The 15,839-nt window shown below is 42.7% G+C and overlaps 1 protein-coding gene across 1 annotated transcript in view; it reads right to left on the bottom strand.

Moving 5' to 3' along the window:
- Nucleotides 1-806: 806 nt before the first annotated feature.
- The window catches only part of LONP1 (lon peptidase 1, mitochondrial), a gene marked incomplete at its 5' end in the record, with an annotated part of 27,765 nt that continues 12,732 nt past the window's right edge, over nucleotides 807-15,839 (bottom strand). Inside the window, 2 exons of the mRNA XM_006036722.3 lie at nucleotides 807-1,163; nucleotides 7,318-7,482. Of these exons, the coding sequence (XP_006036784.1) occupies nucleotides 999-1,163; nucleotides 7,318-7,482 (330 nt within the window). The remainder of the gene's footprint in view (nucleotides 1,164-7,317; nucleotides 7,483-15,839) is intronic.

Raw genomic sequence — 15,839 nt, 5'->3', positions numbered from 1 at the left:
ATCCCTTCTTCCTCAGTAAATCTAATCTATTTTTTTAGCAATCAACATTTTGGTCAAGTTCATTTTGTATACCTACTTTTCCAATTTCAGAATATTTGCTTTGTGTGTCCTAATCACATTTTCAAACTCTGGCCCAAGTTTGAATGATTGCCATAGGTCTTACCTGAGACTCTGTACTTAGTCTCAAACCATGTTTAACTGTATAGTGATGTACAGTGGCAGGGCCATATTAATGCCTTTTACTCCACCTATAACTCATTAGGACAACAGAAACATGAACATTTCCTAGCGAAATGCAAGCATATGCATAAACCCTTTGCAGTCATTTACATGGCAACTTTTTCTCTTAGGTCTCATTTCAATGTGCAGTGTTTTCCAATTGATTTCCTCAGTGGACACATTCTGGAACAACAGTGACTTCTTTAGATGAATTAAGATGATCTAAATGATGACACACTTCCCTTTGGGAGCAGTTTTTTGGCAAGCCCTAAGCAACCCCACCTCCACCTTTACTCCAGTGTATTTTCTTGCTATATTATAAAGAATTAGTAAATAGAGAATATAGAAAGAGTTCTCTTGAGCAAATCAGAAAAAAACTGTCAGTACTTTCAGAACATTTTACCCATTTGAAGCATGGAAGACATCCTGCTAGCTCAACCTAAACACCCCATTACAAACAGGCTAACAACAGCATTCTCCACTAGGAACAGGAATTATACTACTTGAGGTGGGACTGAGTAGGTTCACTAGTGGTGAATAGCACTGTGCAAATACCTAAGGAATCATTTCAAAGCTCAAGCATAGTGGAAATATTTTACTTAAATCATAATTCACTTTGTATTTATACATGAGAAATACTTCATTCTAACCAAGGTGGTGGTAAATTAACCCGTCATCCATTTGAGTGGCTGCGCAGCAGCAATATTTATGCTCCCTCTTGTTTCTGGACTGGGGTAAAGCAGTCAGGAACAGACCAATTTTCAATACAAATATTTTAGTCAACCTCCAGAAGAATCAGGTTTTGAAAATACTATGTCAAATATTTCTTTATAGTGTTCAACAAAATGAACTTCTAGTCCCTCTGTAATGAAGTCAGCAAGGTCATAGTAGTCCTTCTTGTTCTCTGATGGAAGAATGATGCAGGTAACACCAGCTCTCTTGGCCTAGGGAGGAAAAAAATGTTATCTTGACTGTGGTAGAAAGCGTGTTTAGCAGTCAAATTCTCACTTGCGTTTTGATGCTCATCTAAAAAATTGCATGTCCTCTTGACTGTGGCACAATTTTGGTTTGTAGTGAGAAAAGTTAGGATGTGTGAGGACCCCTGCTACAGTGAGAGGCACAGATGGCATTAAGAGGCTGCTGTTGTCAGTGGCTAGGTAGACTATCAATTTTAACCCACTACTAAATGGAAATCAATATTGCCTTCAGGGAAAAAAACTGGCTAATCTCCTTGTAAAACCATAATACCCACACAATCATCTAGATGTCACTCAATTCAGACACTCTTGCCACTAATTCTTGGTTAAAGCATTACAGAAAGTAAGGCAGAAAGCGGGATAGGGTGGCACCTTAAGAGACTAACTCATTCAGAAAGGCATGAGCTTCTGTAGGCAACAACCTACTACTTTGGATGTTATGAAACTTACACCTTTCTGAACAAATTAGTCTTTAAGGTGCCATGTTATCCTAACTTTTGCCTGACTTCAGACCAACATGGCTTAACTACTACTCTCTCAAACAGAAAGTAACAATTAGTGACACATACTGGAACAGATGATATAGCATAATATAAAACTAGAGATTATAAAAGAGTTCAAAGATGTTGGAAGAGTGGGAAAAAGACTAAATTAGTAATCTACCCAGATACTTTCAGTCTATAAGGAAGATGATGCAAAAAATATTGCAAGTGAACCACTGACAGGTTGTGTGACTGATGTGAAGTTAAAGATCTGGTTTTGCTGAGCACTGGGTCACAGTGGAAAAGGAGACTGTCCTAACAGGATGGCTGTCTTCTCACAGCTAGGGGAGCTAATCTCCTCTGGTGACACAGTGAGGAGAATGATAAGCAGCGATAAAAGATGTGTCAAATATGAAGTTGGAACAAATTCAGTATGTCAGGAACAAGGTGAAGAGTGATGACAAAGAGTGTGAAAAGCTATTCAATTGCTCTATATTCATTTTAAGGGCTGCATAACAAAGAGAAAAAATGAAAATGCAGGAGAAAAAATGATACAACTGGTATAATTAAAATCTGATGTAGGCTTCACAATGGAGTTAACCTGTTCAGGAATAGCAGCGTGGGAAAGAAAGGAGTGTGTGGGATGGCACTTGACATTAGCAGCCCAGTTTAGTTACCCCTTTTTAATAAACAATAACTCATTCAGTTATGTGATAACAGACTTCTTCAAAACGATCACTTCAGATCTAAAACAACCTTGATTCAAGTGACCATGAGTTTAAAACGTAAATTCCTAAATAAGGTTTTGTGTTTCAAAAGAACAAACTTTATAAACAAAAGGAAGCAAATGGTGATATTGACTGGACTGTGGACCACAGACACTTATAGTTTCATAGTTGGTATGGTCGGAAGGGGCCTAAGCAGATCATCAAGTCTGACCCTCTGCCATGGGCAGGAAAGGATGCTGGGGTCAAACAACCCCAGCTAGGTGGTTGTCTAGCCTCCTTTTGAAGACCTCCAGGGTAGGGGTGAGCACCACTTCCCTTGGAAGTTGGTTCCAGCTCCTAGCTGCCCTGACTGTGAAGTACTGCCTCCTGATGTCTAGCCTGAACCTACTCTCAGTCAACTTATGGCCGTTGTTCCTTGTTAGTCCCGGTAGTGCGCAGGGGAACAGGGACTCTCCCAATGCCTGCTGGTCCCCCTTGGCAAATTTATAGGTGGCCACCAGATCCCCTCTCAGCCTCCTTTTGTGGAGGCTGAACAGGTTCAGGTCCCTTAGCCTCTCCTCGTAGGGCCTACCCTGCTGCCCCCTGATCATGTGGGTGGCCCTCCTCTGGACCCTCTCGATGCTGTCCACATCCCTCCTGAAGTGCGGCGCCCAGAACTGGATGCAGTACTCCAACTGCGGCCTGACCAGTGTCACATAGAGGGGGAGGATCACCTCCTTGGACCTACTCGTGATGCATCTATGGATGTATGACAAGGTGGTTAGCTTTCCTTACCGCATCCCCACACTGGCAGGCCATGTTCATCTTGGAATCAATAATGACACCAAGATCCTTTTCTGCCTCTGTGCTGATAAGAAGGGAGTTCCCCAGCCTGTAGGTATGCTGCTGGTTCTTCCTCCCCAGGTGCAGCACCTTGCACTTGTTCGTATTGAAACCCATCCTATTCTCATCTGCCCACCTCCGTAACCTGTCCAGATCTAGTTGTATCCTGTCCCTCTCTTTTAGCATGCTCACTTCTCCCCACATCTTAGTGTCACCTGCAAACTTGAACAAGGTGCTTTTCACCCCTGTGTCCAAGTCACCGATAAAGACGTTGAACAGTGGGGGCCTGAAGACCGAACCCTGGGGAACCCCACTGCCCACGTCCCTCCAGGTTGAAAATGACCCATCCGCCACCACTCTCTGGTTGTGGCCCTCCAGCCAATTTGCGACCCACCTGTCTGTGTAGGCATTGACACCATAGTCACCTAATTTTTTAATGAGAATGGGGTAAGAGACAGTGTCGAAAGTCTTCCTGAAGTCCAGAAGGACTATGTCCACCGCAACACCTGCGTCCAAGGCTTTTGTGACCTGGTTGTAGAAGGCCACCAGGTTGGTCTGACAGGACCTGCCTCTAATGAACCTATGTTGATTGCCCCTAAGCATAATCTCCCCTGCTGGTCCCTTGCACTTGTATGGATTTAAGTCCTTGAATTCTTACCTACAAAAGGAGAAGAAATAGAAACCTAATTGAAGAAAAGGCTTTCAGAGGTGAAGAATTATTGGGATAGAATTGAGAGTTACCAAAAGTCAATCAGTGTTATACTCTATAAAGTGCAGTAAAAACAAGTAACAGTGCTTTTTCAGCTTCGCAGGAAAGAACAAAAAAATAAGTGGGACCGCTGTGTAGCAAGGCTGAGGCTAAGAGTTGGTAGAGATGGCCAAGGAACTTTCCTCTCAGTTTTCAAAAAGGCTGATGATGTTGACTATGGGGTACAGAGGCAAGATGGATGATGAGAATAACGATATAGGTGGGAAAATTACTACAACTGAGCTGGAAGGAAACCCCAAAACATCTTCATACAATTAAGTCAGGTTGTACAGGATAGTTTTCAACTCAAGATTCAGAAATAGCTGGCACATGAAGTCAGAGGTTTGACAACAAGAATTATTAATTTCTGAAGCAGGGAGTAATACTACATGATTGAGAAGATCAAGTGTAGTAGTTATATTTAAGGAATGGGGACATAATTCAGGCAATGACACATCTGACCTCACTGGTCACTGACCAAAGGACTTTAAACAAATTTTAAAGAAAACAAAGACATGGAGGTAAATGAAACATGGGATGAATTGGAATCTAATGAAGTTAGATACCAGGAAAGTCTGGCCTAACTTCTCTCTGAAAAACAATTTCCTAGACAAAGGGAACAAAACAGTTAAGCAAAACATTTGATATGGACCCCTGGCAGATGTTACCACATTCACAGGACAAGCTATCCAGAGGTAAAAAAATTGCCCTGGGAATTTGCTCTGCCAGCACTTGCCAGCAAGGGGAGCCAGAGAGCTGCTGGCAAAGGCTGTTATTTCCTCTCCTACCCCTTCAGTTGGGCTGCTAATGAGAAGTGAGCTCTGCACTTCCCTTGGAGAAGCGAGCTGCTCCCCAAATCCTTGCGCAGAACGAGGGAGATCTGTGTGAAGGGTGGGAGAAGGAGGTGCGGTGGGGGGGAGGAGGGCAGGAGTAGTGGAATTCAAATTCTCCTGAACCACCTTATGAGGTAGGTGCTTCTGCATGTGTTTTTCCTTTCTCTCCATCTTGTCCCTGCCAGCAGCTTTCCAAACAAATTTCTTCCCCCTCTCTCAGATGCCCATTGTGTGTAGGTAAAGCATGTCACCTTGACATGTTAAGTGTGTGTTTACACTTTACTTCTCACAGGTAATGCTGCATACAGAGATAATCCCAGGTACTAACAGGCTCTGGAAGCTGAAACTAAATTCAACAAAGAAATAAGGCACATGCTTTTAACATTGATAGCGATTAACCAGTGGAACAAAACTGTGAAGCAGCAATGGATTTTCCATCTTTTGATATCTTCACATGGTTCTCTGGAAGAGATATTTTAGCTAGACACAATTTATTCACTGATTACAGAGGTAACTGTGAATTTTAAAGAGGACACAATATACGACGATCTTCCCCCAAGGGTACTAAAGGAATTGGCCGATGACATAGCAGAACCACTGGCATGACTGTCTGAGCACTCATGGCACTTAGGACAGGTCCCAGAGGACTGGAAAAGGGCCAACGTGGTCCCTATCTTCAAGAAGGGGAGGAAGGAGGACCCAGGTAATTATAGGCCAGTTAGCCTCACCTCTATTCTCAGCAAGACCCTAGAAAAAATCATAAGGGATCACATTTGCAGAGGGCCAGCGGGTAACCCAATGTTAAGGGGCAACCAGCATGGGTTTATAGTAGGCAGATCCTGCCTTGACTAACTGGGTCTCTTTTTATGACCAGGTCACAAAGTGCTTAGACGCAGGAGTGGAAGTAGATACTATTTACCTGGATTTTAAAAAGGCTTTGACAGTGTCACACCCAATTCCTAGAGCAAACTGAGTAGCTGCGATGTGGATTTTTTCAAAGTAAGGTGGGTAAAAAACTGGCTTATGGGATGCACCCAGAGAGTGGTGGTGGATAGCTCGGTTTCTCTCTGAAGAGATGTGGGCAGTGGTGTCCCCCAAGGCTCTGTCCTTGGACCAGTATTGTTTAATATCTTCATCAGCGATTTGGATGAAGGTGTTGAAAGCACCTTGTCCAAATTCGCAGATGACACTAAACTATGCAGTATAGAAAACACACTGGAGGGCAGGGAGCAAATCCACACAGATCTGGACAGCCTAGGGAAGTGGGCAGAACAGAATAGAATGCAATTTAACAAGGATAAATGCAAGGTGCTGCACCTGGGGAGAAAGAATCTCCAACACACCTATAGGATGGGGGGTACCATTCTGAGTACCACAACGGTGGAAAAAGATCTCCGAGTCCTGGTTGACGCAAAAATGAACATGTCACCAGTGTGACCAGGTAATAAGCAAGGCTAGCCGCACTCTTTCTTGCAACAGCAGGTGCATCATGAGCAGGTCTAGGGAAGTGATAATTCCCCTCTGCAGTACTGGTGAGGCTGCAGATGGAGTACTGCGTCCAGTACTGGGTGCTGCACTTCAAGAGGGATGTGGACAACCTTGAGAGGGTTCAGAGGAGGGCTACTCGTATGGTTGAGGGCCTGCAGGTAAGACCCTATGAAGACAGACTGAGGGACCTGAATCTCTTCAGCCTCCACAAGAGAAGGCTGAGAGGTGATCTTGTGGCTGCCTACAAACTCACCAAGGAGGGTGGCTGAGAGGTGATCTTGTGGCTGCCTACAACCACACCAAGGAGGGGCAGCAGGGAATAGGGAACACTTTGTTTACCAGGGCGCCCCTCAGGGTTACCAGAAATAATGACCACAGACTGAAGGAGAACAGATTTAAGATTGGACATCAGGAAGAAATTCTTTATGGTGAGGGTTGCCAAAATATGGAATGGGCTTCCAAGGGAGGTGGTGCTTTCCCTTACCTTGGAGGCGTTCAAGAGGAGATTAGACAGGCATCTGGCTGGGGTTACTTAACTCCACAGCTCTTTCCTGCCTGGAGCAGGGGGTCAGACCTGATGATCTACCAGGTTCCTTCCAACTCTAGAAATCTATAAAGGAGATCCGATTGGATAATCCAAGGGTCCTTCTGACCTTAATGTCTGTGTCTAATAACTGCCAAATTCCAACAGCATGCTGCCCAATATACCTTAAAATTAGGCTTCATTTCATGGCAAAATACAGGGAAAGCCCTTGGTATTTATTGAGGTAAACTTTTTATGGTCAGCGACACAGAAAATATCTCCATAGTCACAGTGTTGAATCTCTCAGTACCCTTTGACACAGCAGACTGTAGCATACTGCAACCTGCTCCAATGCCCTACAACATACCAGCTAAAGATTTGCCAAGCACTATAGAGTTATTATTACAATAACTTCTAGGGCCCTTACCTTTGCCCTTGCTAACGTATTGGCAGAGTGCACAGACTTGCAGACAATTACAACCAGAAACAGCACTTACCGCTATAGTTTTCTCCTTGATTCCACCAACAGGAAGAATTTTTCCAGTTAATGACACCTCTCCAGTCATGGCCACATTTTGCCTCACTGGACGATTCATGGCCAGTGACAGTAAGGCTGTTATTATTGTACACCCTGCACTTGGTCCATCCTTTGGAGTCGCTCCCTGGAGTGAAAGATATTTTGACAGAAATGTTCAAACTAAATGAGAAGGTGGGTATGAAATATTCATTGCCAAGAACACTGTACACAGATTTGCAGCTAAACTCATTCCAACATAATTGTCATTGCTGGGTGATACAGGAGCTGAAGAGAGGGATGCAAGGTCCAGACTAACATATCTGGCTTTGCTTTTTGATACTGCAACATTTGATTTACTATGTCAATGATTAGTTGAGGTGCCACTGGTGAAGTCCAAGGTAGCCCTATTAAAAAGGCAGAACTATATATGCAGTTGTAACATTACATTTCAATTTTCTACATATGGGTCATGGGATTAATAGATTTGGGAATGCCAGATTTTGGATTACTTAAAAGATACAGATTAAGCTAGAGCCTCGAAAAGACGTGCACCCACTTTGTGAAAGATCATGTACTGTATATAATCATGGAGAACCATGATCTTTCATCCTTCATGTCATTTAAAGATCCTTTTGTTCTTCATTAACCATGCTCAGGACGGTATGGACAGAGTCAGAGACTTTATGTCCCTCTGGCAGTAACAGAGAAGGAATAGGAAAAAGTTTAGAAATGAAACAGCAGCACTCAGACGAGAAGTTTTTATCAAGCAATTAATAAGGACAATTGTTTTACAAAGTGGTGATAGCACTTGTAATGAACATGTGATGGGCCTGGAGTTTATGCTCTGAAACCTGATGTTCCAAAGCCAAAATAGAAATAGAAAGGACCACACCATACCGTATTTACTTGAATATAAGATGACCCTGATTATAAGACAACACCCCCATAATTAGATTCTATATATGGAAAATGTATAAGTTTGATACAATTTTTCAGGTATAGAATCTAATTATTGGAAGTTTGTCTTGAATTTGTCCCTCTCCCACTGCTACAGCAGGAAAAATAAATCTGGGGAAGGGTCAGGCAGCCCCTTTGCCCCCCAGCTTCTTACCCCTGCAGCCCCTTCCCCTTCCCCTTACTGTCAGACCCTGCTCTCTCTGAGCACATGTAAGTGAGGGACAAATTATAAAAACCTAACCTTGAAATAAACACAGTTGTAGTAATTTGCACATAGTTCCCATAGATTTAGTTCACCCAGAATTAATGCATTTTACATCTTCTGAATCTGCTGCAAGTTTTAACACAGATACTCCAAAAACACTTTTTAACTAGTGCTTTGGCACCTACTTACAAATAGCACAAACTATTTTTTTTAATTTTATCTTTTTCAAGGCCAAATCAGTTTCAATTTCAACTGAGCAAATCCCAGTAGTCAAATTCCAAAATTTGACTAAGCAGAACTCCATTGTAAAGTCTGTGTGGCTCTACCACTGGGCAAGTATCCTCCCTCCCAGACCCACTCGTCTGGAGCTTCAGATACTCCCCAAATCCAGGCAGACATCCAATGTGAAAAAACTCCAGGCCTGGAAACCTTGAGGTTCAGATGCACCCTGTCTCCCTTCATCTTAACCAAAAAGCCGCACAGGATATTAGTCCAAAGCCCAAAGGCTCATGTTTTACTATATAGGTCATTGATCTAGGTCCCAGCACAGTCAACAGTTTTTTAAGCCATGGTAACCCCACAACTCAGCATTGCCCAATATGTGTGTACTCCAGATACCTCTAACAAGCCCCCATTCATGACTGGAACCATGTGTTCTTGTCATAAGTCCTGGGATCCTCCAAGAATGTATATGCATATGAACCAGAGGGCAACCTGGTCTGGCTTCACCTCATGGAGAGCGGGGCCACACTAATTATATGCAACAGGCTGAGACAGAGGTCAACATAGGGATTTGGGATAAACTGTTTGGGGCCATTTGGTGATGTTGCTGGGCATTCAAGGCTGGTGAAGAAACAGAAATCATTAAAAATGGAGAAAAAGGTGCAGCTTAGCTGAAGGGATGAAGAGGAAGTTGAAATGTATGCAATATGGTCACTCACCATGACTTTTAAAAGATTAGGTGCTAAGGGGGACTGAACACTTCCATACATATTTTAATTCAGATGGGCTGCACTGACTTGTCTTTGTAGTGTCAGAGTGTAAGGAGGAAAACCCGAAGCTCAAAACAATGGCAGAGCTAGCATGAGGTGGAAAAAGAATTAAAGAGCAAGAACTGAAGAGCAGAAATGAAGATCTGGAGACAGAAGAAGAGTGGACAGCAACAACGAGTGATGACACCAGAAGGAAGATGGGGCAGAGGAAAACAGGAGACAGGTATGTCAGGTGAGAAGCAGAGGGCAGTGGGAGCACAATGGCAGGCCAGCCCGCTGGCAGTGGCATGGCAGGAAAACATGGAAGAGGTACTGCAAGAAGCTAGAGAGGAGCAGAGGCTGCAGATAAAGGCAACTAGATATGATTTCCTGGAGGAGGTACTGTTTGATATTTTTGGAGGTGCGGGTGGAGAACCTCATCAGCCTGATTACTTTCTCAAACCAAAGGACTTGGTAATGGATTTACTGGGATAGAGAAGGGAATGAGAACTTTTGGAAGAAATATGCAGAGAAATGTGGGAGGGAGAAATTAAGAAGGATAAAGTTCATAACAGGAGAAAAGTCAAGAGAAGGATTTACTTGAGGCAGAAAACAGAAAGAGATGGTTGGAAAAGTACATCCAAGGGGTAATGTTGATAGAGAAAGTAAGAGACAAGTATGGTATCTGGACAGGGTCTTGGAGGGCATGAGTAGTGTTACAAGCAGTCAAGTGGAGCCCGGGTAGGGTGCTGCATACCTCCCATCAGTGATTCAAATCAGGGCACACTGGGTTTTATAGTATACCGCAGGCACCCAAAATGGTGCAGCAAAGGCAGAAAGGTGGCGCACCTGTGTGCACACTGTCCATTCACGGTACACTACAGATGTGAAGGGATGGGTCATAGAGCAGCAGAGTGTCAGGAGTCCCTAAAATGCACTGTTTGTAAGGGAGGGTGAAACAGGAGGAAACTGAAATTTCTGTGACTAAGGCAGTGCAGGAGGACACGGGAAATGGAATGGAAAGGAAAATGGGAACCACAAACAGCTCAGACATGGAGGTAGGGGTAGGGAAGAAAGAAGACACCCTACAGACAACAGGAATGGAGATGGAGCAAGCAAAAGAACCAGACAGGCTGGAAAAAGAAAGAAAAAGTAGGGGCTGAAAGCCAGGAAGAAGAAACCTGGTAAAAAAGGAAGAAAGTCAGAGAAAGAGCCAGAAAGCAGATTCTTGCCACTAACACCTCTAGGCTCCAGCCCAGAGTAGAGACCATAAGGCAGGAAGCAGTGAAGAGGCAGGAATATGCAAGCCTTCCTAAATGCAAAAGCAATCTGTAAGCTTGCAAAGCCTACAGGAATGCAAGTGAGAGAGTGGGGGAAGTCAACCACCCCAAGCAGTAGCACAGATAAGCCTTAACAAGACAGACACACTCATTTTAAAACAAGCATAAATGGCATTGACAATAGTTTCACTTAATGGCAGGAGTTATCTTAACAAGGAAATGATGGGAACAGGTTGAACCAGTGTTGAATCAAGTAAGGGTAGACAATCTGCTTACAAGAACCTAGTATACCAGAGGAGAAGGATTATAAACACTTTAAGAAAAGGTGGAGATGGGGACCATCTTGGTGGTCAGCAACAAATGAGAACAAAGCAGCAGGGATAGCAATACTATTCAAGAGCCCAGAGCTGAGAGCAAAGCAGGTAGAAGTCATCAGTGGCAGACTGCAACAAATGATATTATCAGCCAGGGGAACAGAATTAGACATTTTCAACACACACACACCACCAGAGAGGGAGGGAAGGAATGCACTACTTGGAAAGCTAGCAGTTTATGTGGTTGGAGGGAGATTACACATATAGCAGGAGATTTCAACTGTATAATCAAAATGGGTGACAGAACAGGGGAAGGAGGAAACTGCTTTAGACAACTCACCCAGACAGTTAACAAATATAATAAAAGAAGAGTCACAAAGGAATGTGTGGGCAGAGGAAAAAGAATTCACTAGAACTGACCCCAGTGGAAGGAAACAATCAAGAACTGACTTTGTGTCTGTATCAAAAGATATAGGGATAAGGAAAAAAGAAACCATACATGTGATTTTTAGTGATCACTTGATGCTGAAGGCAGAAATGAGTTTTGGTAAGAGCCCCATGAGAGGGAAAGGACCACAGAAGTTAAATGTGCGGCTGTTACAAGATGAAGAGATATATCAAGCATAGACAAGACTGTGAGGGGTGGCAAAAACTGGAAAAATATTTTAGGAGTACTAGAGAATGGTAGATGATGATGAAGAGGATGGGAGAATTCGTCAGGAAGGAAGGCCGAGGATGCATGGGGAAAAGAATGAAAGAGCTAAGAGAACTGCAAAGGAAGATGCAGGAGCTAGTAAAGGAAACCGTAGAATGAAGACAGGTATAAGAACAGCTACAAAAAAACAAAGCAAGAGTTAGAAAGGTGGTTTAAAAAAAAGACAAGAGAGATGTTTTTAGCAAAAGCACCCTGGGTGGGAGAAAACAAAAAATGGTCCCGAGACTTTTCGGCTAGAGCCAAGATGGCAAAAGGAGAATTAAAAGCACTACAGAAAAGCAGTAGTACCTAGGTGGAAAAATGGGGAGGTAATAGAGGCAACAAGATTTTACGAAGAGCTATAGGAGACAGACTGAAAGAAGATGAAGGATTTGCTGGAAGAGACTGAAGAGAAAGCAGGGGAGAAGGAAACAAAGAAGATGGAAGAAACGATAAAGGAAGTGGAGGAGTTTAAAAAGAGGGAAATCACCAGAAGCAGACAGGCTGCCTATGGAATTTCACGAGAAGTTTTGGGCATGGATAGGGAGGGATACAGTGGAGATTTTTGAGGAAACGGCGGGAACAGGAGAGGCAGAGAAAGATTTTACAAGAAGTATTGTGTCTTTACTCTTCAAGAAAGGGGAGAAGGAACTCCTGAAAAACTAGAGATCAATTACACTCCTTAATATGGACTATAAGTTAATGGCCAAGACGTTGGCTTTGAGGATGAGGAAAAACCTCAAGAAGATAATACATGAAGACCAAGTATGAACAGTAACAGGTAGAAGGATATCCAAAGTGATCAGACATGCACTGTCCCCCACACGAGAGGAAAACAAACAGTTATAGCCAACCGTAATTTAGAAGAAGCATACGACAGTAGATCATGATTACATATTTGAAGTGCTAGGAAAAGTGGGGTTCCCAGTGAAATGTATATGTTGGATAGGTTATTGTATAGAAAAGTGGAGAGTCAAGTCCAAATTAATGGGCACCTAAGCGGGGCTTCTAAAATCCATACAGGGGTGACACAAGGGTGCCCCTGTAGCCACTACTATTTGTGTGGCATGGAACTGTTAGCACAAAGAACAAGAAAGGACAAGGTCATAAGCAGAGAACACATACCTGGAGGGGGGGGGAGGTAAAATGCATCCTATACATGGATGATAAAAAAAGGAATAATTAGAGATAAACTTTTGATAAAAAGCATGCTAAAGCATACATCAGTATGGCGAAGCAACAAGGGCTAAACTAAATAGGTTGAAAAGTACCATAATGGGAGTGGGGAACTGGAGGGACCTGAAGAAATTTGGCCTTCAAATGAGAGAGAGGGAAATCAGAGTGCTAGGGATCCCAATGAAAGCAGAAGGGAAAGGTAATACAGCATGGGAAAAGGTGATGGCAAGGATACAGCAAATACTTTGATTATGGTCTGAAAGGACATCGTCCTTTGCCAGAATAGTAGCGGTGGTTAAGGCTGTGCTACTGCCGATCATTCTATACACAAGAATTGTAATCCCACCAACATGGCAGCAGACAGCAAAAATACATAGGGAAATATGTGTGTTCTTCTAGAATGCCAAAAAAGAAAGGTTGCCTAAAGCTGAACTATACAAAGCAAGAGAGATGAGGGTTTGGGGGCTGCTGGATTTGGGAATGTTTGTCTATGCAAAATATGTAAGCGCAATACGCAAGGCAGTAATGGAAGAAGAGGGGAAAGCAGTGCATATCACCTGATTTCACGCAGCTGCAATTTTGAGAACATGGGGAATATATCAGACCTCTTTGAAGAGTCCATGGGCACGGCAACCACCGATTTATTACATCAGGATGGAAGGATTCATGCAAAGGTATAAAACAGGGAAGGTAAGGATGGAGGTCCTGAAGGATCATAAGAAATTGATGAAAGTGGTAAGGCAGACAGGATGGCGGTTGTGGAAAACTTCGCAGAAGAACAAGTGAAGAAGGTGTGGAGATTGTTGGCAGGTAAACAATTAAAAGGGGACCATGCTGACCTAGCATGGATGATTGCAAATAATATCTTGCCATTGAGAGACGTGCAACACAGATGGGGCTTGATGAGCTCATCTAGGTGCCCAAAGGAGAGGTGTGGGGAAGAAGAAACAGTGGAAAGTGTTTTGGGAGTCTACGCATGCAATGGGGGTGTGGAAAGCAGCCTGCCACTTCCTGTGTGTCACCAAAATAAACCTGTTGTTAAATGCTGGAGATGATGCTATATGGACTCATACCAAAGGGACTGGAGGAAATGTTACAGACTTTATTAGCATATGTTAAAACTAGTTTATAGAAAGTAATTCTGGGTGTGTAAGGGGTTAGCTTTCACTGAAAGAGAGTGCCTGAAGCTTGGGCTCCATGAACTGAAATACTACATCAACTGGGACAAGGACAAGATTGGAGAGGAAGAGGCAGAGAAGTGGAGGAGAAAAGACTGGACACACTTGTTTCACTAAATCAACAAAAAAGACTGATGGGAGGGGTAGAGAGTTTCAGGTAGTTAGCAAGGTAAGTTTTTCGTGGGATTCTATATGAAGAAAAAGATTTCTGTAAGGGTTTATTTTTTGTGGGAAGTTGATGTCTGTTGTTTAAGGGTTTAATATATGTAGTTGTATGTTTTTTATATGTATTTGTTTCTGTGATATGAAGTTTTGGTAAAACAAGAACACTCAATATGTGTAGCTTTGTAAGTGTAGGATAAGTGTATTTTTAATAAAATTTGTAAAAAAAGGCTCCCACCAGCACTGTTGTCCAATATAGGCCATGTGTTTTATAGTCCTGTTCAATGTTGGCTGCATTAAAACAACATCAGTCATTTTACATTACTGAGCACATGCTGTTTTAGCAGCAGTTTAAAGATAGTATTTTATGTGGTTTCCTTTTATGCAATTTTAAGACAAGGCACTAAACTCATCTTCTTTTTGAGTAAATATGGTATACAGAACACAAACCACAGAGCTGGGGAGAGGGGGGGAAAGAAGACAGACTGGATATCATTTAAGGAGAATAAAAAAAAATGGAGACCCATAAGAAAACCAGTCCTGAGCTAATGTAATGGCAGCTTAGTTTTAAATGTAAGAAATATCACTGGAAAGCAATCAAGGAAGTGAAATACATACTGAAAGGGAAAATAACAGAAAAATCTCAAGTGATGGATGCAGTCTTTCAGGGAATTAGCACTGAGAAATAACAACTAGTATTCAAAGGATAAGTTATAAAATTATGGTGTCAAACTCTAATACAGGAGAAAATACAGGAGGAAAAAGACCTGTTCAACCCTAGATGATTTCTCTAACCAGAAGGCTATTAAGTAAAATGTGAGCACCATCTCCTTCTCCCACGTTAATGTGAAAGTGACTGTGGCTGCTGCATCTTGTACTGAACTCAATGGTGTAAATGAGTTAAATGTGCCCTGGGCACATCTACTGATCTGGGTTCTCCAGGGACTCAGACACAGTTTAGCTATTGCTCTGCCTCTGATCTAGATTCACAGTGGAGCTTAGGCAGGAGCTAGGCACCTCGATGTTCAGAGTGGGATGCTTCTATGTATGTACAGAAGCCTAAAATTTAGACACCTAGATACCTTTGCAGTCCAAAACATAGATGCCTAATGAATTTTGTAGCAGCTGAAGCTGAAGGATTCTGCATTACTTTTTACAACTTCAGTGGAGTTTCTGCAATAGTTTAGTAATCAGATCAGCCTGAATAAGTGACTTGGAAACCTACATTACTTAGTTAGAGGGACTTGTCCAGGTTCAAACTGAGCTAGTGAGGCAGAAAGTTGAACCAAGGTCTCCTAAATCTCAGGCTATAACTTATCCAAAGAACAAGGGAATTCATCTCTGTGCTGGAGCTTCCCCATCTACCCAACAGGGGAAATATAATAAAATGCCTAGAATCTTGTCTGAAGTGCCAAGTGCACAGTATTATCCTCACCATATGGCTCCTGAGGAAAGGAGATGGAAGCAAATCTTACCTAAACATCTTCCCAGGATACCAAGGAATAATGTCATATTTTACATTTGTCTGAGTCTCCTGATGAAGGCAAACTATATCGAAAATAAGG

This window comes from Alligator sinensis, unplaced genomic scaffold (assembly GCF_000455745.1).
Source record: "Alligator sinensis unplaced genomic scaffold, ASM45574v1 scaffold189_1, whole genome shotgun sequence".
In the NCBI taxonomy this organism is placed as follows: domain Eukaryota; kingdom Metazoa; phylum Chordata; order Crocodylia; family Alligatoridae; genus Alligator; species Alligator sinensis.
The sequence above is the reverse complement of the archived record's forward strand: the minus strand, read 5'-3'. Positions and strand labels throughout refer to the sequence as shown.